The sequence below is a fragment of the Monodon monoceros genome, unplaced genomic scaffold (genome assembly GCF_005190385.1).
Source record: "Monodon monoceros isolate NGI ecotype Baffin Bay Population unplaced genomic scaffold, NGI_Narwhal_1 Super_Scaffold_1, whole genome shotgun sequence".
Taxonomy (NCBI): domain Eukaryota; kingdom Metazoa; phylum Chordata; class Mammalia; order Artiodactyla; family Monodontidae; genus Monodon; species Monodon monoceros.
In genome coordinates, this window is record NW_021703765.1 from 78,322,918 (window position 1) to 78,346,065 (window position 23,148).

Genomic DNA, 23,148 nt, shown 5'->3' on the forward strand with positions numbered 1-23,148 from the left:
AGGCCCCAGCCCAGAGCGCTCGAGTGGAGTTTGTGTTTCTGGGCAAGACACTCTGGACACAGCTGCACAGTGACACACTCATCCACACCACACACACACACACACACACAGCCTCCAAGGCTCCTGGTTCCCACCTGTGAGCGTCTGCTGCACCCCATGTGGTTCCAGGACGTGAAATCAGTATTTTGGCTCCCAGCTGTGGTGACCTCACACCACTCTTGTCCCCTTGCTGGCTTTGGAACTCGACCCTCCTGCTCCTCTACCCCATCCTGGGGTGGCTCCAGCACCCCAGTCTCTTAGTAATGAATGTGAAGCGGCACCGGGGTTATGGAACAAAACATTTACTCTCTCTGGTTATGGTACAAACATGGCCATGTCCACCTCAGACTGTTAACTTCTTCTTGGGCCTCAGATCATCCCCCTTTTCAGGCACGCTGTCCATGTGTAAATCCCTGTTTCTAGACTCCCTTGCGGTGTAGTGGCTGAGCACCATTTGCCGAAGGCTGCCGTGGTCCAGGGGTTGGTCCACTGTGCCAAAGATGGGACTAGTGTGAGGAGTTTGGAAATCAAACCCAGCACAGCAGGGGGTGGGCTTCCTTCCCAGGGACAGGGCCTCTCTGCCCTGTTCAAGGATATCCAAGCCTGGTTTGGTGTCCCTCCATAGTGCTGGGGGTTGGAGTGTAAAAATTCTCAAAGTCCAGGGAGGGGGAGGACAGGCAGAGATGTACTGCTCAGGGATGGCCAGACAATAACTCTTTTTTTCTCCAAGATGAGAATGTAAAGATGAGTTTGGTTTAGTATCAAGGAGATAGGGTCACCACGTGCAGTTGCTCAGGATGTAGATTGCACAAAGACACCTGTTTCTACAGGGCTGAAATCCAGCCCCCGCTTGATTGCCAAGCCATGTCTACCCATCAGGGGCTCCTTTTCCTAATTAATCTGCCCAGAGGGGCTTGCCTCTTCTAATTCACACATACAAGCCATAGAAGCTAGTGGGCTAAGAGAACCTAATGTTTATCAACATTCCCTTGAACAGAAATAAGACAACATCTGTACATTCCTGACCTTGTGAGGACAGTGTTCTCAACAGCTGTGCCCTGCCACCCTCCTCCTTTAAGAACTCAAAGGGCCAAGGGAAGCTGTGCTAAGGTGGCTGACATCAGCCCCAGTTTTCACTCCTGCTAAGTCTCAGGTGCCTTGAATAAATCAAACAGGAGGTGTGTGTATGCCTGTGCACCTGTGCACGAGCGCCTGTTGGCCATCCCCTCCCTCCATCCTTGGCACACCTGCACAATTGAAACGTTGCTCACAGAAGAGGGGCAGCTTTTAAAAATACCAAATTTTTTCCTCTGATTACTCAAGTCATGCAAGGTCATTTTAAAGAAAATTCTAAGCAATACATAATTAACTTAGAAATGCAAAGTTCTCTGCAAACCACCACCCAGAAATACCCACTGTAAGTCAGCAGTATATATCCTCTTCGTTTTTATATGTATCATCAAGATAACTTCCTCCTTCCCTTCCTCCACCTCCTCCTCCTTCCTTCTCTCTCTCTCCCCCTCCCTTTATTATAAATCAGGCTGTGAAGGGCTGTCCTGTACACTGCACGAGTTTTAGCAGCATCCCTGGCCACTAGATGCCATATACACATGTCAGTTCATGTCAGCCCACTGCATTCTTTTTAGTGGCTGCATAGTATTCCATGGCATGCATGGGTGAACTATAACTTATTTAACCAATCTCTAACGGGTGAGCATTTCAGTCATTTCCAGTTCAATCACCCTCCTACTTCCATCTTTAACCCTCGAATAAGTTTTTCTTTGAAGGACCAATCCCCACAAGTGAGATTACAGACTCAACGTGTGTATCTGAAACCATGGGTAATCATTAGTCAACCCCATTTCACCTGTAACCTGCCTTCACTAAGCAAGGTCGTTTTAATTATTGCTACAAAAGACTTGCTTGTCCTCCAAGCAGCATTTAGCCTAAACAATGTGTTTGCCTGAGCTGTTTTCCAGGAGCTTGGATTCAGCTATGTCTAGTTCTAGGTGAGCTGGTTACCACTGGAAGGAACCACCAATCCTTTAACTGGGCACGTGCGAGTGTCACTGGATGACCCCTTGAACGTGCAGAGGCCCACAGCTTAGTTACACCGGCACAGAACCACGATTACCGCACCATTTTCCAATTGCCTTTCCTCACACTCCCCACGCCTCGGACCACCCTGCTTCTTTATTCTTTATCCCATAAATACCCAAGCCCCTTGCTTTCAGGGAGGTGGATTTTGGACGTTTGTTCTCCCATCTCATCTCCTCGCTTCGCTGCCTTGTGAATAACCCCCCCTCTCAGCTGCAACCCTCCACTCTCAGCGTTTGGCTTGCTGCATATCGCAAAAACCGAAACTGGCTCAGTAACATAACCATTTCTCAGGCTTCCCGAACGTGTTGCCAAACTGCCCTCCAAAAACCATGGGGGGCCGATTATATCCCCACCTTCGGAGAGAAGGGCAGACCCCCACGAGGGGGAGTATCATGAGCTTCAGCCTCCAAAAGCAAAGATCAATGTGCAGGCGCCCGCAGGGCCACAGTTCAGCTCTGGCGTGAACCGTCTCGGGCGCTTCAACCACGGGGTTGGGGGATGTGGATGGGGCTGCGGAAAGGAGGTCACAGATGGAGGAGCGAGTCTCAAGAGCATAGGGTGAAGGTGGGAGCCGGGATCAGGGAATCTCCTGTGCCCATAACTTGACAACCTGGAAATTTTACACATTTTAAGGTTCATCAAATGGTCACAAAGTTGTTGCAATTTTTTTAAAGTACCCAGGATAACTAAACTTCAGAATCTATGGCCGAGTCATTGCGCAGTAGAAAGAGAAGTCCGGGAAGAAAGAACTCACCTTCATCCAACCTGTCACTAAAGGGGTCAGCCCCGAGCACTGGGGGGATGACCTTGATGGGTTCTGCAGGCTTGAGGAGGGCACAGCCACCCCAGAAGGGGTTGATGAAGGGTGGTGGGACGTCCATCTCCGCCACTTCCATTTCCATGATCCGCTTGTAGGATTCTAACAGCAGCAGGTCGTTGGTCTTCTTTTCAATGATGGCTGGAAAAAAATAAACAGAACCAAGAGGGCTGCTGGGAGACGGGAGTCCCGGGGGTGGGGGGGGGGGGGGGCTAGAGGTTGCGCCCCCTGCTGGAGATGAATGGTAGCAACAGGAAGTGGAGCAGGTCATGAGCTCCTATAAAGACAAGGCTTTCTCTTGGGTTACATCACACGTTCCCTAGAGGGCACAATTTGGTTCTTGAGAAGCAAAAATAATCTGACTCTTTAATATATAAAGTACAGATATACATACAAGACGTAAACAGTTATATGGTATATGAACTGTATTAAAATTCCACAAGGCGGAGCAGTTGGGAAAAGAATGTCTAAAAAGGCTCCTTAGGGCTTCCCTGGTGGCACAGTGGTTGAGAATCCTCCTGCCAAGGCAGGGGACACGGGTTCAAGCCCTGGTCCAGGAAGATCCCACATGCCGCAGAGCAACTAAGTCCATACGGCACAACTACTGAGCCTGAACTCTAGAGCCCGTGAGCCACAACTACTGAGCCCACACACTGCAACTACTGACACCCGCACACCTAGAGCCAGTGCTCTGCAACAAGAGAAGCCACAGCAATGAGAAGCCCGCGCACTACAACAAAGAGTAGCCCCTGTTCTCCGCAACTAGAGAAAGCCCACGTGCAGCAACAAAGACCCAACACAGCCAAAAATAAATAAATAAATTTTTTTTTTTAATTTCTAATTAAATAAAAAAATAAAAAGGCTCCTTAGGGGACAATAATGAAAAGAAGATTGAGGACCACTGGGTTACACTAAAAATTGGGAGCCCTGGGCAAGCTCTGCCTTAAACTATGGTTTTTTCCTCAGTGCTGTCTCTGAGTTTGAGGGAGCTGCCCTTCCCACCGTGTTTCATAGCCTCATGGAGTCACCAGAATAATTCATTCATTCATTTCTTCATTCATTCCACAAATTATTATTGGATGCCTATCATGCCAGGCATGGTGCTACAATGCATGGAAGAAAAACAAAATGATGATAAACAATAACAGAGATGCAGTCCCTGTCCTGATGAAGCTCATAAGCTTCAGTATGAATGGGGGGACGGAGAGAAAGGCAAGTTCAGCAAATAAATACACGTATCCCTCACTATCCAGATGCCTATTATCTGAATTCAGTAACTACTGGATCTGGACAATTTTTTTGAAAAAAACTCACACAACCCATACCGTTTCTATTCTCTCTGAAAGTCAGGAACCAAAAAGATTTGCATCTGAACCTTGCTATTGGATCTCAAGAACCTCATAGATTCAGATAATGAGAATTACCTGTACATAGAGACAAACTGGGTGAGTATTAAATAATAGGACTGCTGTAAGAGTGAATAATAGTGGGTAGGGGAGGACCAGCTTCATATGGGGCAGCAGAGGGAGGCCTTGCTGGAGGGAGGGCATTTAAACTGAGATCTGAGAATGAGGAGGAACTGGGCATGGGATGAGTATCCCAGGAACCGCCCATGCAAAGGCCCTGTGGCGGGGATGAGTTGGGGGAGGGATTTGAAAATACAGAGAGGAGGGGCTTCCCTGGTGGCGCAGTGGTTGAGAGTCCGCCTGCTGATGCAGGGGACACGGGTTCGTGCCCCGGTCCGGGAGGATCCCATATGCCACGGAGCAGCTGGGCCCGTGAGCCATGGCCGCTGAGCCTGCGCGTCCGGAGCCTGTGCTCCGCAACGGGAGAGGCCACAACAGTGAGAGGCCCGCGTACCGCAAACAAAAAAAAAAGAAAATACAGAGAGGAGAGCACTGTGGCTGAATGTGGTGAGAAAGGAGGGAGAGCAGGACAAGAGATGATGAAAAATGTAAGTAGGGGCCAGGCTATAAAGAACATGATAGGCTGTGGGTAAGAAAGAGTTAACGCAGCAAAGCCTGACTGCTCTTAGCAAGGGCTGCTTACCAGATTGGCCCTTGGATAGCATCAGGGAATCTGAATTTCAGGAAGGTCCCCACTACCATTAACTGTTAAAAGAGTGGCTCATCATGCTTAAACTGTGGTATAAAAAATGTGATTTATGCTGAATACTCACTATTCTTTCTGGGAGTCTGGAATTTGGGTATGTGTCATGCTGGAGGTGCCTCTATGATGAGCCCCCAATCCAAACCCTGGGCAATGAGTATCCAGTGAGCTTCTCTGGTTGACAACATTTCACTTGTGTTGTCACAACCCATTGCTGGAGGAATTAAGCTCATTCTCTGTGAACCCACTGGAAGAGGAACCTTGGAAGCTTGCTCCTGGTTTCCTCCAGACTTCATCCCAAGCCCCTTTTTCCTTTGCTGATTTTGCTTTGTATCCTTTTGCTATAATAAATCAGGGCCATGAATATGACTATATGCTGAATCCAGGAGCCCTCCTAGTGAATCACTGAAACTGGTGGGAGGGAGGTGTCTTGGGAACCTCTCAAAAACAGATTGTATTAAGAGCCTTACATTTTATTCTAAGAGTAGTGGAAGCCATTCATTCTAAATTGTCATGATCTCTGTAGGTGCATCCTCCCTCTCTATCCTGAGTTCAAGGCCTATGCCTAGAAATGTGTGTTATAGTTAATAGGCATTTGCTACATGCCAGGCACTGCTCTGAGCCCTTTATTTCTTCTTTTCCAATCTAAATGCCTTTCATTACTTTGTTTCGTCTTATTTCCTTATCGAGGACCACCAACACAATATTGAATAGGAGTTGCGAGAGCAAACATCTTTGCCTTGTTCCTGATCTTAGAAGAAAAACATTCAGTTTTTTCACCATTAAGTATGAGGTTAGCTGTAGGTGTTTTTGTAGATGCCCTTTATCAGGTAAGAAAGTTTCCTTCTAGTTCTAGTTTGTTGAGAGTTTTTATCATGAATGGATGTTGAATTATGTCAAATACTTCCTTCTGCATCTATTGAGATGATCATGTACTATTTATCTAAGAACTACTCATTTATTTAATCCTCCCAATATTTTTTTGGATGAAAAAACTAAAGCACAGAGAGGTGCAGAAAGTTGCCCAAAGTCACACAGCTAGTAAGAGTAGAACCAAGATTTGAACCCAGCCAAGCTGGCTTTAGTGCCCATATGCTTCACCACCAGGCTCACTACCTCCAAAAGAACAAGTCCTTGGGTCTGGTCATAGAAATCTCTGGAAAAGGTTGCTACCCCAGCTCGACTCACCAAAGTACTGTGGGAGGTTGGTATCAGTGATTTTCCCTGTCTCCCCTAACTGTACCAGGATCTTGGTGGCATCACAATTTATCTTCTTAAACAGATTCTCAACCGAGTTCTTGAGATACTCCAAGGTCTTGTTGATCTCCTTGTAGTTGTTCTCATACATATCTGCCTGCTCCATGGTCTTCTTTAGTTTCTCCTGTGGCAGACCCCAATTCCCATCCAGGTCAGCCAGGTCACCACCCTGGGCTCAGCCCTCACATGAAAGCTTTTGCTGGCGATGAAGATTTAGGACCCTCTGGAGCCAGGATCTCCAAAGTGCAGGTTTGCAAACCTCTAAAGGGGTGTGAGATCAATTTAATCATTAAATTGGCCTCAACCCACATTTTTTTAAAAAATGAAATAAAATGATCAGAAAAGAAAGGAAGAGAAAATACTAACATGCATTGCAGGTAGTGAGGGTAGTTATTGTTTAATGTAAGTTTTGTTTACTTACGTATGTGTATGTGTGTCTACATGTGTACTGGATTACAGTATTTTTAAAAAGCTGGTGACTCATTTTTAAAAAATGGCCCACAGGAAGGAATATATTTTACATTGCAGCCCAATACTTATATACGTGTGTGTATTTTTATATATTTATCTAATCAAATGAAATTATAGATTCACAAATCATATTCTTATTGTGTGTTCTAGTATTTTCCATTCTGTTCTGTTCTATTCTATCTTGTTTTTTGGGTTTTTTTTTGCGGTACGCGGGCCTCTCACCGCTGTGGCCTCTCCCCCTGCGGAGCACAGGCTCCGGATGCACAGGCCCAGCGGCCATGGCCCACAGGCCCAGCCACTCCGCAGCACGTGGGATCCTCCAGGACCGGGGCACGAACCTGCGTCCCCTGCATCGGCAGGCGGACTCTCAACCACTGCGCCACCAGGGAAGCCCTCTTGTTATTTTTAAATGCTGGTTGCAATCCAACAAACCAATTTCACCACTCAGTTTAAATCACATTAGAGCACAGTGGTTCTCAAAGTGGGGTTCCAGGACAAGCAGCATCAGTTTCACCAGGGAACTTGTTAGAAATGCAGATTCCTGGGATCCAGTCCAGACGGAATGAATCAGAGGCTCTGGGGGTGGGTCTGGCAATCTGTATTTAATGCAGGTGATCCTGATGCATGATAAAATTTGAGAACCTCTGTGAGTCCACTGGATCACAATTTTGGCTTCATATTGGTATCACGTGGGAGTGTTTAAACATTTGCTGCCCAAACTCCAGCCTCAGAGATTTAGACATCTTGGTCTGGGATGCAGCCTAGGCATCAGGAATTTTAAAGCCTCCGAGGTGATTCTGACTTGCAGCCCAAACTGAGAATCGCTGCTCTGGGATGAGTGCTTCAGTGGCTTCCTGCCTGTCCCTCTGAGTTCTCAGCTTGCAAAGGTGAACTGGGCCCTGGAAGGACCAGCCTTGTTCCCACCAGCTCCGTACGGACCATTCCAAATAAAGATCCCAAAGGGCCCTATTTACACCCCCATTTTCCAGGTGAGGAAACTGAGGCTCTAAGGAATACAGCCAGGAGAGGGAAGCCATGGTTTGAACTGTCTCTCAACCACCACACCAGGCAGCTTCCTCCATCCCAAACACTGGAATATTCAGTTCCCAGGGCTGCATTTCCTCATATGACAGCAAGAGCCCCCCCTCATTCTAAAGGTGCATTAAAAGATCACATGGTTGAGAATTCCCTGGCGGTCCAGTGGTTAGGACTCTGTGCTTCCACTGCAGAGGGCACGAGTTCGATCCCTGGTCACGGAACTAAGATCCTACAAGCTGCGCGGCATGGCCAAAAAACAAAAAAAAAGATCACATGATTAAAAACATTTCTTAAAGCCTGATGTGACAGTGACAACACATGTCCAGCACCTAAAATGTTCCAGGCATATTACACACATCATCTTAACTTATCCTCACAACTGCCCCAGTTTTCAGATGAGGAATATTGAGGTCAGAGAAGAAAAGTGAACTTGTGTTTAGCTCCTCTGTATTGAGTTGTCTAATACCTGATCATGGGCACAACTCTTTATTTGGACAATTATTTGGTAACAAGATGATGGTGATTTGAGGTTTTATTGACTTACAGGATAAACAACAACAATAATGATAGCCATATAGCTCTCTGCCCTGCACTGTGCCAAGCGTGTACATTGCAGTATCTTATTCAATCTTCACGGCCCTACAAAGTGAGTACAATTTTTATCCCCACTTTACAGGTGAGACACGGAGCCTCAGAGAGGTTAAGTCACTTTCTCAAAGTCACACAGCCAGGAAGCGACTCTTCTGGGAGTCATACCTAAGCATTTGTTCCCAGGGCCTGGTTGCTTAACTCCTATGCAAAACCCTCCCATTAAAGGACTGGTCTCACCACTTCTCCCAGAGGGGAGGATGAAATGGAAGTTAAGTGGAAAGGTTCCAAGAGTAGAGGAGATGGAAGCGATCTTTAGCAGGGGGGTAAGAAAAGTGGGTTCTAAGTGAGCCCATTGCTATTAAGACAAATTCTCTTGCTTAGAGTATTTGCATTTGAAAAGAGGTTCCAGGAGTTCCTACTAAAGCCAAAGGAACAAAGAGCTGCTGGAGGACTTCAGGCAGAGGTCTTCAGGGGGAGATGCTTGGGGTTGCCTGGTCAGCCTTCCCAAACTGTGTCCCCCTTTAGGCCTTCAAAACCCCAAGAGGCAGAACAGCACAAGTCCCAACCCCAAGGAAGCATTTGGACACTGGATGACTCAAAGCCAAGGATGTGGGACGCCAAGCATGTGTCCAACTTAAGAAGAGTCTCCTTGAACTTGGGCCCTGCCTGCAAGTCTACATTCCCCATTCCCGAGTCCTGGGAGAGGTTGCTGAGCCTGAGAGGTGCTTTGCTGCCCTCCAGTGGCGCATGAGAGAATGGCATGGCCAGCCCTTTCTGCCACCTGCATGCCAAGAGTAGAAATAAGCCACAGACAAAGGAAGGGAAATGACCAAGGATTGTAGTTCCTGGGCCAGGAACTACTGGATTAGAACAGGGCTTTGCAGTCAAACTCTCTGGTTCATATCTTTGCCAGACATTTGCTATCTATTCTCCCTTTATACCTTAATAGCAAAATGCTGATTGTATTTGGGGTGGCAATGTGCCTGCTAAAAGTTATATCTCCAACCCTCCTTTGCAATAGGGATGGCCAGTGAGACATAGATACAGAAGTCACTGGCTGAGAATTCAGGGAAAAAACTTTTAAGCTGACTAACTCAATTAGCAAGGCCTTTTTTTCCTTCCCTACTTTCTTTCTGCTTGGAATGTGTATGTGATGGGTGGGCCATTGGCAGCCATAATACAACCATGAGGCATCCTTGAGAATGTAAGCCACACACTAAAGATGGAAAAACTGAAAGGAGAAGCCTGGGTTACTGATGACATAATGACCAGCCCTGAAGTGTTTATCTCCAGATTTATGTTTTAACAAAGTAAATAAACTTCTATTGCTTAGGCCACTGTTATTTTGGGTCCCTATTATTAGCAGCTGAATGCAATGCAAAGCTCATGCAGTATCCCAGCTCCAAGATGTTGGCGATTACTTCCCTGAACCTCAGTTTCCTCATCTGTAAAATAGATCATATCACCTACCTCATAGAGCTGTTGTGAGGATTAAATGAGATAATGCAAGCAAAGCACTTAGCCCAGTGCCTAGTATGTAGTAATGGCTCAGGAAATGTTTGTAATTACTATTATTGATTGAGAACAGGCCACAGCCAGGACAAGGGGGAAAGAGAATAAAAGACTGAGGCAGAGATCTGTCTGGAATTTACCAGCCTGGGATGAAATTATAGGCACAAGGGCCTGAGATAGGCTCCCTGAAGTGGGAGAGTCTTTAAAATGGACAAAGAGAGCCTCAGGGACAAAATTCTGCAGCAAGATCTGTAGCAGAGGCTGCCTGTAACAAAAGGTCGGGACATGTCAAGACATGACCCAGGCCAGTAGATAGTCATGGGGCAGACATCTTCCTCCTCCTGAGAACCAACTGACAGGTCACCTGACAGACAATGGAGACTCCTGCATCCCTCCCTCCCCACCCTGGTCTTACCTCCAGCTGTCTCAGGATGGAGCGGTGGTCCTCATGTGATGATTTCTGCTGGGATTGCGAGCGGATAACCTCATTCTGCTCAGGAGAGAACCAGACCATAAGGAAAAGCAAGTGCTCCCCTGCCCAACATACCTAAAAATAAGCCAATGCCTCGAGGCGTTGGTGAGGATTTAAATTATCCATTTCAAGTAGCCCCAGAACCCCTGGACCCCTCTTATGTCCATGGAGGTTCTTTCTGATGTTTCTGAATTAAAAGGAGGATGTAGGCATGAGCAGGTGGGTGGTTCATCCTTTCTGGAGAATTGTGTATAATCAGTAGGATTTGCTGCAATGGTGGCAATGTTCTATCTGTGCCGTCCAGCACTGCAGCCACTAGCCACACATGGGCACAGAGCACTTGCAATGTGGCTAGTCCCACTGAGGAACTCATTTTTTAATTTAATTTAAATTGATTTAAACTTAAGTCGCCCCATGTAGCTGATGGTTATGGTAATGGACGGGCAGCTCCAGAGCAGGGGTTCTCAAGCTCTAGCATGAATCAGAATCACCTGGAGGTTTGTGAAAACACAGATATCCGGGCCCCACACCAGAGGTTCTGATTCAGTATGTCTGCGTGAGGCCCACGAATGTGCATTTCTCGCAAGTTCCCAGGAGATGCTGCTGGTCCAGGGACTAGATTTGAGAACTCCTGGGCTAGAACAGTGTGTCCAAATGTAAAAGGCAAGCACCATTTTTTTTTTTGCGGTATGCGGGCCTCTCACTGTTGTGGCCTCTCCCGTTGCAGAGCACAGGCTCCGGACATGCAGGCCCAGCGGCCATGGCTCACGGGCCCAGCCGCTCCACAGCATGTGGGATCCTCCCGGACCGGGGCATGAACCCGTGTCCCCTGCATCAGCAGGCGGACTCTCAACCACTGCGCCACCAGGGAAGCCCAGCAAGCACCTTTTGATGGGGCAATACCATCCCTAGGAGTCTGTCCCATGGAAACAATAGGACATGTGGGCAAGGTGGCCACTCAAGGCTATCCCTTGTGCTATTATCTGTAATCTCCGTTAGGGACAACCTACATGTCTACCGGTTGGGGATCGGTTAAGTAAACGATGGTACATTTACACTGTTGGGGGGAAAGGGTCTCAAATTAAAATATGGTTTAGGGCTTCCCTGGTGGCACAGTGGCTGGAAGTCTTCCTGCCAATGCAGGGGACACAGGTTTGAGCCCTGGTCCCGGAAGATCCCACATGCCGCGGAGCAGCTAGGCCCATGCGCTGAAAGTGCTGAGCCTGAACTCTGGAGCCCGTGAGCCAAAACTACTGAGCCCACATGCCACAACTACTGAAGCCCGCGTGCCTAGAGCCCGTGCTCTGCAACAAGAGAAGCCACCGCAATGAGAAGCCCGCGCACCTCAACAAAGACCCAATGCAGCCAAAAATAAATTAATTAATAAATTTTTAAAAATATATGGTTTAAATGCAGATTCCTGGCTTATTCTCAGAGAATCTAGGTTTGTAGGTATGGGATAGGGCCTGGGGAATCTGTTCTTTTAAGAAGAATTTTGTGATACTACCACAGAGCATCTAGGGTCTCCAGAAGCCACTGAAAAGAACATAGAAGATGTTGGGCAGTATCTATGATGAATTGTTGAAGAAAAAAGTTTATTAAACAGCACGAACTATCTAGTATACACCCAGTACTATAAGTGGGCATCTAGGGGAGTGTGTGTATGTATGTGTGTGTGTGCGCGCACAGGGACACATGCTTAAGTGCACACTGCCTTCGTAAAGCAATGTCACCAAAATATTTATTGGCAGTATCTCTGAGTGGTGATATTTTGGTGACCTGTACTTTTTCCTTATATTTTTCTGAATTACATTTTCCCACAGGCATATCTACTTGCACACGGCCCCACATTCAGGAAACAGTGACATTGCAAAAAGAAGGGCTCCCCTCAGTCTCCCCTGAGCACAGGGACCTCAGAGGAAAGAGTGATGAATTCCCAGAGGAGGTGACATCTGTCAGGACTCATGAGCGGTACTGCATCAGAAGAAAAGTGGGAGGGGCGGGGAATAGCATGAGGAAAGCCTCAGAGGAGGGAAATGCAGGGCGAAGCTGGGACTGGCAGCTGAGGAGTGCCTTGGGGGTCATGATGGGAGCTGAGCATGCAGGGGCAGGTTGAAGCCAAATTTTGAAGGGACTGGAGTGTCACACTAAGGAGTTTAGACTCTCTCCTGTGCAGACAGTTCCAAAGGCTGGTTATGTGTGTTCTGCCGAGTAAGTAGTCCAGGGAGCCAATTAAATTTGGGAAATTATGGATTCAACAAGGTAAATAGTTTCTTTACTGTAGGATTTGTCAGAGCCTTTATTATGCTCATATACATCAACTCTCTCCAAGATTAGTTTACCATCTCTCCTCAATTCTGTGAAGCTGTTGATTAACAGGGGTCAGCCAGCTTTTAAGGCAAAGGGCCAGATTGTCGATATTTTGGGCTTTGCAGCCCACATATGGTCTGTCTTGCATACTTTGTTTCCTTACAACCCTTTAAAAATGTGAAACCATTCTTGGCTCATGGACTGTACAAAAACAGGCCAAAGGGCATATCTGGCTGTGGCTATAGTTTACTGAACTCTGGATTATAAGACATACCATGGATTTTAAATGTCACTTATTGGGGGTGAGGGGACATGAACACATTAAGTGTATGTATCAACTGGAAGACAAATACCAATTTCAGGAAGGTTAAAATGTAGGGGGGAGAACACTGGGGGAATATAGTATTTCCTAAACTTTTTTGACTTGAAGCCCTTTTTTCTGCAGAGTATCTCAAGGAGTGTTCCAAGGAACCCACTTTGGGGAAGGCTGCTGTGGGAGCAGGCGGGCCCCTGGCCTGGGAAAGAAGAGGTGCCCTGACCTGGATTCTCTCAGTCTTCTTGTGCATCATCTTGATGTCATTGTTGAGCTCTGTGACATACATGAACTGAGCAAAATTCTTCTCCTCCTTGGCCAGAAACTCCTCGATGAGCTGATTCAGGTTGCCATTCTTTGTCAGCTTCAGCAGCCGGAGGTGAGCCACCTCATAGCTCTCAAAACTCTCACCCTTGTTCTTCTTCCCATGCTTCTTTGCCTTGAGAGCTAGAAAAGGAAGAACTGGCAACCATGAGTCTGAAAGGGAAGCCGCTCAGAGTAGTGCCCAGTGGAAGGATGTGCTCCATAGCATTATCATTGTGCCCTGGGGAGGGGGCTAGGCTTTCCCATGAGATGGAGTGGGAGCTTCCCTCCTTAGCCACTTCACGAATACCTAATTGATTGTCTACTATGTTCCAGACGCTGTGCTGGGCTCCATAGCTACAAAATCACTGCCCCACAGAGCTTTTAGTGGAGGAATCAGCCACAAAGAGAAAAGAAAAAGAGATAGCCAAGTAAACAGAAAAAGAAATCCAATAATTACCATTGTGGCCCAGGCAATGGAGGAGATGTAGTAGGTGCTGTGATGGGGTAGCTGCGTGGCCAGGGAAGGAGGTGACGTGAGCAGGATGAAGGCCGGGGAAGCCCTCTTGGCAGAGGGCCTTAAGCAGTCTCAGAGCTTGGCAGATTCAAGGCATTAGAACAAAGAAAGTTCTCCAAGCCTTGCTCCCCAGCCTGATGCCTGCAATAGCTCCACCTCTCCTGAATCCAGCCTTGTCTCTGATTTGGCCTCCACATGGCGATCGGAAGGATCTTTCTAGGTCTTCCTAGGCACATCTGGCCACGTGACCCCTTTTCATTTGTGGCTCCCTACTGTCCCTGGGATGAAGCTGAAGTTTCTTGGCATCATTTAAGATCTGATCCCCTCTAACCCTCAGTGCCTGGTCACTATCAGACTCAGTCACTAGTCTGCCTAAATCTTCTGATAGCTTCCCACCACACTTAGAATCAGTGTGAGCTCCCTGTGCAGCCTATAAGGGCCTGTGTGGTCTGGCTCCTCCTCACCCCTCCAATTTCATCTCCTACCACTCTCCTGTTGGCATCAACTCACTCCAGCCACACTGGCCTCCTCTCTGTTCTAGAAATATGCCTACCTCACTCCCACCTCAGGGCCTTTACACCTGTAATTCCTTCTTCCTGGGATGTGCTTCTCCCAGTCTTCCATGTGGCTGGTTCTCTCCTATCATTCAAGTCTCTGCCCAAACAGCACCTCCTCCAAGAGGCCCACCCTGACCACCCTAGATAAAGCAGCCCCTGGTTACTCTCTGTCAATTATCCTGTTTTGTTTTCTTCATCATGCTCATGGGTTCCCGAGAGATCAGATTAACTTTTGCATTTGCCAATTTGTCATCTCCCCTGACAGAAGTTCAGCTCCAGAAGGACAGGACCTCTGTCTTACTCCCCACCGTCTCCCAACATGTAGCCTAGTTCCTGGCACATGGTCAGTCCTGCAGGAGTGGCCTCTGCCTGTTTCTCCAGCTTTGCGTCTACACTCCAATTAACACGTTCCTGCCTCTGGGCCTTTGTCTCTGCCTGGATTCCTCACCCTTGCACAACTGGATTCTTTTCATCCTTTAGATCACAGTCTGAACAGCCCCTCCTTGTCCATCCTATCCAAGAGAGGTCTCCCTGTTACTTTTCCATCTCAATCCCTTGTTTTCTTCCTTCAAAGGTTCTATCACAACCTGAAGTGTTTGTATTAGTCTATTTGCTTGTTTTTTTGTGTGTCTCCATATCTAAAACATAAGCTCCGTGATATCAAGGACTAACACTGTCTTGATCACTGCTCTGTCTCTGGTCCCCAACATGGTGCCTGTTTCAGGATAGGTGATCATTAAAATTTGTTGGAAGACCAAGAATGCAATGGTTGGATGGATGAAGGAAGGAGTCAACTGATCATGAAGAACTTACCCCTGCCGTGTCACAGGAACAGGAGGAGGCTGGGAGACCCAGCAGAAGCTGCTAGAGGAGATGTGATGAGAAAGATGACAAGGCTGAGGCAGTGAGAAGAGGAAGGATGGACGCACAAGTCAACTGGAGTGGCAGTGAATGGGAGAACTCCTATTGACTGCACAGTTCGGGTCCTGGATGCCTAGTGGAATCTTGAGGCTGCTCAGTGGATTAGGAGAGAGAAGAGGATAGTAGTAGGACCTCAGGCTTTGGGGGGCAGACACACTTGGGATGGGGTCCTGGATCTGTTACTTACATTGCAGAGGACCTTGGCTATATCCATGTATCCTCTCTCAGCTGCAGTGCCCTCATATGTCAACTGGGGGTGTTAATAATAATGTCTGCCTCTTGGAGATGTTGTGAAGGCTAAATGGAAGCCATGCATGCCAAGCATAGAGAATGGAAGCTGGCATAAGCCAGTGGCTCAGTAAATGGATGGGTGGGTGGATGGAGGATGGAAGGATGGATGGATAAAGGATGGAAGATGGATGGGTGGATGGATGGATGGATAGATGGAGGATGGAAGGATGGATGGATGGATGGATGGATGGACAGAAGGTCCAAAAGGTGGTTTTTGTAATGTTAGAGAGTGAGAGATGGGATTTCTCAGAAAAACACTTCCAGCCATACAGTTGCAAATAAGGTAGGGAGGGACAGAAGGGGCTGAAAGAAAAAAAACAAATGCAGCTGCACAGGGGGCTCTCCCTTCAATCTGTTGAGGAGAGAGTTAACATAGCAGACCTGAGACTGCTCTCCTTAGAAAGGCCTGCTTGCAAGGTTGGACCTTGGCCTTCATCTGGGAACTTAAATGGTGAACAGCTCCCTACACTGATATAAAACTTTCCTAAACGGTAAGTGTGGCTCCTGAGCCCAGACTGTAAGGACAGTGTGCTTTATGCCGAACACCTGCCTTCCTGCTGGGAAGCTGGAATTGTGGTATGTGCTGGGGAGAGGGTGCCTACGTGACCAGCATCCAGTAAGAATCTTGGGCACCAAGTCTCTAATGAGCTCCCCAAGCAGACGACTCTTCACATGTGTTGTCACAATTAGATGCTGGAGGAATTAAGCATGCCCTGTGTGACTCCACTGGGAGAAGATCCTGGAAGCTTGTGCCTGGTTTCCTCTGGACTTCGCCCCACGCACCTTTTCTCTTTGCTGATTTTTCTTTGTGTCCCTACATCATAGCCATGTTTGCTGAGTCTTGTGAGTCCTCTTTGAGAATCACCCAGCCCGGGGGTGGTCTTGGGGACCTCTGACACACAAGTTCCTCCTCTAAACAATGGAAGGAGAGCCACAGGGTGAGGACACATCCTACAGGTTATGGGTGGCAGATAAAACCCAAGGCATCCAGTTAAATTTGAATCTCAGACAAACAATATATATTTTTTTCCTTTGGCCACACTGCACAGCACGCAGGATCTTAGTTTCCCAACCAGGGATCGAACCCCTGCCCCCTGCAGTGGAAGCACAGGGTCTTAACCATGGGACCACCAGGGTAGTCCTGACACAAATGATATATTTTTAACAGTATAAATATGTCCCAATTGTAGATAAACCACAAATAATTTTTGAGTATAAGTATGTCTCAAATACTACATGAGACTAAAATTTTATTCATTGTTTATGTGAAATTTAAATTTAATGGCATCTTGTATTTTTATTTGCTAAATTTGGCAAGCCTACTACAAGGAGACTCGGGCACCTTCAGTTGAGAGAGAGAGAGAGAGAGAGAGAGAGAGAGAGAGAGAGAGAGAAAAGAGGACACCTGGAAAGCGTTACCTTCTTCCTTTTTGGACTGCTCCTTAAACTCGATCATTCAGCTTGATGAGTAGGAAGGATGTGAGCTTGGTTTCATGATCATAGAGACGCTCCAACTCTCGGATCTCCAGGTTGTACTGAGAGATGTCCTTCTGCTGGTGGTCCTTCATGACAGCCATTCGAGCCATGGCTTCCAGCCTGGGCGAGGGGGGCACAACAGAGTCTGAGTGTCCGGAGGCGCCTTCCTTCTCCTCCCCTCTCCCTACCAGTCCAGGCAGACTTCCTGCCTGGTCAATGACCATCACTCCTTTTAATCATGGAGGTTTCTGGGAGTAGAGGAACAACTCTCCTCACCTGAATGACAGCAGTTGACAGCTCTAGACCACCCTCAGGAAATGATTTTCTATCATCATCACCACCACCATCAGTATCACCACCACCATCAGCATCATCACACATCACCATTATCCCTAGTACCACCATCATCACCACTTGTCAAGTACTATGTCCCAGCCACTCGCTTATATACACATATTATTTAATCCTCACTACCACCTGAAGGGGTCCTCCAACAATGTAGTAGTGATGGAGCCAGGCTTCAAACCCAGATCTGACTCCAAAATCTGCACTCTTCACCACTAAACTGCATGCCTTTTGCCCCTCTAGGTGTGAAGCCGGGAGACAGCCCAGACTGAGAGGGACCCCTAGGACTAGAGGCAGGGACACCTGGGGGAGATGGTACAGCACAGGGGTTTGAATCGCAAGTCCACCACATCTGCCATTTATTTGGATCTCAGGTAAGTATTTTGGCATCTCTAAGCCTCCATTTTCTGGTCTGTAAAATGGGGATAATAACTCCTAGGGCTGTTGTGAAGGTTGAAATACTACCCAGAGCATCTAGCATCATGCTTGGCCTACACACAATCAGCACTCAGAGTTATTATGATGACGATTTCAGGTTCCTCAACACATAAGCACAGTGGGTAAAGGTGGACCAGAGTAGGAAGCTCAGCAGGGGGCTGAGACATCTTTGCCCCCAGGGTCTCTCCCCCAGCCCACCTCTGCTCATAGGCCTGTGCAGACTGCTCGATGGCCATATTCATTGTTTTCTTCTGCATCAACAAGCGCCGGTGAATCTGCTCATAGATGTTGTCATAAGCAGCCTTCTCATACCGTAGGTCCTCAATCTCCTTCCGGAGCTTCGCATTGGTGGTCAGCATCTTGTCAAAGTGTACAGTGACCTGCAAGGAGGGCTCTGCTTCAAAATAAGGCTCACTCCTGGGGCATGAGACAAGCTTCCAGAAGGCCGCCAGAGGGTTGAAGGGTCTTCCCCTCACCTCCCACCCCAGGCCCACAGAACAATGGTTGGAGTGCTGCCTGGCCTGTGTGCACACCATCGTTCACCTTATCCCGACTCAACCAATGAGATGAGTATGTTCTGCTAATGGCTTCACAGACATCATTTTTCCCTCTTAGCAAAGGGAGGCAGAGTTGTTTGCAGAGTATTTTTTGTTTGTTTGTTTTTTGGTCACGTTGCAGCATGTGGGATCTTAGTTCCCCGACCAGGGATAGAATCCGTGCCCTCTACAGTGGAAGCATGGAGTCCTAACCACTGGACCACCAGGGAATTCCCCCAGAGAACACCTTACGTACGAGATGCAAACGGGTTTCTAAAACGTGGATCCGTTTTTGCAGTTTCTGGGGGTTATTGGCCTCCTGTATTTTTGAGAAGATCTGTCTTTGGTTTATGTATATTTTTTTCCATCTGAATGATCTGAAAAGAAAAAGAGAAAGAGAGAGAGAGAGAGAAAACCCAGCTGTGTTAACATCTGTATGGGTACAAATGTGACAGTTCACTAACTCAACTGTGGTAAAACAAAAACTGCAATGTTCTTTCTTTTCCCATGAATGGAATTTTAATTCTCTCTTGGGTGTATGCTCAACTCAACTTAACCTTAGCCAGTTTGGGGCAAAATGAGGCAACTTAGGTTTTTACTCTCACCCGTGCATGTAAATTTCACTTACCTGTGGGCGAAAATTTCACCTGGCCCTAAAGCCACGGTTTCCAGCAGAAATGGCATTATTCCCCCAAGAAGCTTTCTGTAACCTTTGTTTTTTGTTTTGTTTTGTTTTGATTTTTGCTCTTGCAATGATGAGGATGCTAGTGGCACTTAATGGCAAGTCATGAGATGTCACATACCCTGCAACATGTAAGACAGCACCAAACATCCAAGAATTGTCCTCCACCCCTTTTGACTTTCCAGTGCCCCTCTGGATATTAGGCAGGTGAAGAACCTCTCTATAATTTTCTGTACCTAGAATCAAACTGTCTTTTACATATACACACACAGTATTTTTCATTAGGTTTTAATAGACACTTAATTATCCAGGAATGTAGTCACTGTATAAATCAAGAGAATGTTCGTTGATTTGTTTGGAACTTTACCAAGAGTTGGCCACCATTTTGGAAATCATGACACCAGCACAACCTGGATCATCATCTTTGAGTTGTGGATACAACAAGCCCAAATCAGTCTGCAGTGTGGAATCTTCAGTGATTCTGCATATCAATAATACTGGCCTCTGACTATGTCTTTTAGACCAGCGGTCTGCAAACTAAGGCCCTGGGCCAAATCTGCCCCACTGCCTGTTTTTTGTTTGTTTGTTTGTTTTTTAATATTTATTTATTTATTTTGGTTGCACTGGGTCTTACTTGCAGCACATGGGATCTTCATTGCGGCATGCAAGATCCTTTTTTTTTTTTTTTTTTAGCTACAGCATGTAGACTCTTAGGTGTGGCATGCATGCAGGATCTAGTTCCCCAACCACGGATCGAACCCGGGCCCCCTGCATTGGGAGCGCAGAGTCTTACCCAATGGACCACCAGGGAAGCCCCCCACTGCCTGTTTTCATAAATAAAGTTTTATTGGCACACAGCCATGCCCATTCTTTGCGTTGTCTATGGCTGCTTTCATACTATGAAGGCAGAGTGGAGTAGTGTGGCCCACAAAGCCAAAATATTTACTATCAGGGCCTCTGCGGAGCAATTTGTTGGCCCCGGTCTCGATAAGTCAGGCCAAAACATGCACGTATCGAAATACATATAATTTTAGTATAAGTAGCTTTCCTTTATTTTTCCTTTGCATTATAGTTATGGCATCATATTGATTTAAAAGAAGAAGGATAAAGGATTATATCATCTATGAATTTCACTTCAGGATTGTAAAGGAGGTATTACCAAATATTTGCTGTTAAAAAGGGGCATTGGCCGTTGAGTGACTCATAATTTCAAGTGTCAACAACTAAAAATGATTAAGTTCAATTAGGTTCAGGTCTTGCTAAAAACATGCTTTCCTTGGGAATTCCCTGGTGGTCAGTGGTTAGGACTCCTCCCTTTCACTGCTGAGGGCCCGGGTTCAATCCCTGGTGGAAGAACTAAGATCCCACAAGCCGTGCGGTGTGGCCAAAAAATAAAAAATAAAATAAAGTGAAGCATTTTAAAAAACATATGCTTTCCTCACAAGAATTTACTCTCTCTGCCTTTATGGGCACAGATCTCAGCAGCCTTCCTTCAGGGGCAGCAGCTTGTATCAATTAGGAACATATGCAACTACAAATTACAGAAAGCCCAACTAACAGTGGTTTAAACAAATTATGGTTTATCTTTCTCTCATAATACACTGCTGGCTTAAGTTCAGTAACTCAAGGAGGTAAAAACAAGATCTCTGTAATTCACCTGGCTTCTCCCTCAAAAGATGGCTGCCATTGCACCAGCCTTCACACAGTTATGTTCCAGGGAGGAAAGTAGAGGAAGCAATATGGATGAAGGGTACGACCTATACCTGGAAAGCAAAACTTTCCCAGACACCCCTAACAGATGTCCCCTTACATTTCATTGTCTACCTTTAGGTGCAAGGGAAAATGGGAAATGTAGCTTTTTAGCTGGGCACATGCTCACACTGAATAAAGTCAGGGATCTGTTAGAGAGGAAAACATAAAGAATGGCAGTGTCACCCACAACACTATGTAGTTACAGTTGCTTCAAGGAAATTCAGGCCCAATATTGCCAGATCTTCCAGTTTTTTTTAAAAGAGAAGCCAGATATCTGAATTTTTACATGAAATCTCCTGATTTTTAACATGTTAGGCCAAAGCCTTCATGTTGTCAGGCTCAGCCTGTTCTGAAGGCCACTGGTCTACTCATACATTTAGGGTCATGGAAGACCCACAGAAAAGTGATGAAAGATGGTTTTTAGGCAGCAAGAGATGCTTAACGGAAGACAGAAGAATGTTCCAGAACCAGGAGGCTGGCAGAGGTGACAACAGCCAGAACTGTACTGTGGTGGACATGGTGGGTGGTTAACCCGTCATGGGTGTTCTGGGAAAGAATACCCATCCCACCCCAGAAGACTGATCCAAGCCAAGCATGGTAACTCTAATCACTCTTCTTATGATTTATTTATTCAGGGATGGGCAAAACTAAACCAGTTGGAGCCTCTGGCTGTCTGGTAGGGAAGCATCTGGAAAAAGTTTCCTCATTCCTAAGAGAGTCATAGGAAGAGATGGTCTGTCTTCTCCTGACGGTATTGTTCCATCTGGATGTGGTCCCTGGAACTGCTGCTGCTGTCTTGCCCTCAAAGGACAAAGACAAATACCTTGATAACCTAATTGAGCTGCTGAATCAACCAACCCTGAAGCTTGCATTATCTTTATACTTCCTGTTATATGAGATAAAAACATTTTCTTATTGCCAGTAATCTACTTAGGGAAGGTGGGCTCTGCCCCCAAACCCAAGGGATAAATCATCATTGGTCTCAACTAGGGGTTGGGAAACTTTATCTTAAAGGGCTAAATAGTAAATATTTTAGGCTTCAAGGACGAAGAGATTAGTATGTAGGTACTCACATAACCATTTAAAAAGTAAACATTTAAGATGTAAAAACCATTCTTTGCTGGAGGGCCATAAACAAACAGACCAGACTTGGTGCTTGCACCGTAATCTGCTGCTCCTGGTCTACCCCAAAGCAATTACAGAAATTCCATTTCCCTTTGCTCGTGATTGGCCAAGGAACGGGGCATATACCCTAGCCCTGGCCAATCAGAGAAAATCTGCTGGAGGAATTTTGTAAAATATTCTCCCTCTCATAAGAAGAGAATATCATGTACAAAAACTTCCCATCCTTTCTTCCTATTTTTGAATGCAATTATATGAGACATTATACTAGCTAAGCTTTGGCACCCATCTTGTGACCATGAGGGGAAGGCTGGTCAAGAGAGTCATAGAGAAAAAGAAGAACCCATCATTGTAGAGCTGCTAAACCATCCCTGGGATGGCCTATTTCTAGTCAGACATCATATTAAGTGAGAAAAACAAACCTCTGTTCTCCCAGTTGCTTCCAGTCAAGAATTCTATTATCAATACTTGCAGCCCAACACATTCTCAAGCAAAAGATCAGGCACCAAGGGAACCACTGGGTCTCACAAAACTGGTAAGGTATATGAATGCTGTTTATGATTGATATTAGCCAGGCTTTGGACGTTAGCTGGAACACACACACACACACACACACACTCCCCCACAAACTCCCTCACAGCAAAAACAAATTATTTCATCAGTACTGACAAAGTCAGATTCAAGTCAAGTCAGGTTCCTATTCTACTCTGTTCTCCTCTCCTGTTCTATGCACAAGGCAGCATCCTCAACACAAACCCCCTCCAGCTCTCTTATGAAATAAAACAAATGACTTGATATATGGGAGAGCAGCATCCTCCACCATATATTAGGTGTGGCATCATATGCTCTGAAAGGATGCCTGCCCTAGCCTGAGTTGACCCCCAGAGTCCTAGGGCTCCACCTCCTTGCCAAAGGAAGCTGTGGCATCAGCTCTTGTGATTAAATTCAGAGCTGTATTCCCTTTGGCACCTTTATGTCAGACGCTGCTTTTGTGATGCTGAAAGTAATTAGGCTTCAGCCCAATGGGAGACATTAGCCAAGGCTGTGGCTGATGGGGAAATACGTTGCCTACACTAGATGCTCAGCAGGAAGGCATCAGCTTATTAATTATTTTGTGAGGCTAAGCAGGGCCCAGTGATATCCTCACCTCCAGTGACCCCTTGAAAGGACAAAGCTCTG

General features: G+C 46.5%; 1 protein-coding gene across 1 annotated transcript in view; it reads right to left on the reverse strand.

The window, feature by feature from the left end:
• Window positions 1-382: 382 nt before the first annotated feature.
• Window positions 383-23,148, reverse strand: part of CCDC63 (coiled-coil domain containing 63) — a 28,077-nt gene continuing 5,311 nt past the window's right edge. Inside the window, 10 exon segments of the mRNA XM_029233391.1 lie at window positions 383-528; window positions 2,894-3,097; window positions 6,254-6,446; window positions 10,350-10,424; window positions 13,256-13,476; window positions 17,038-17,069; window positions 17,071-17,214; window positions 18,076-18,257; window positions 18,670-18,765; window positions 18,767-18,790. Coding sequence (XP_029089224.1) covers window positions 383-528; window positions 2,894-3,097; window positions 6,254-6,446; window positions 10,350-10,424; window positions 13,256-13,476; window positions 17,038-17,069; window positions 17,071-17,214; window positions 18,076-18,257; window positions 18,670-18,765; window positions 18,767-18,790 — 1,317 coding nt within the window.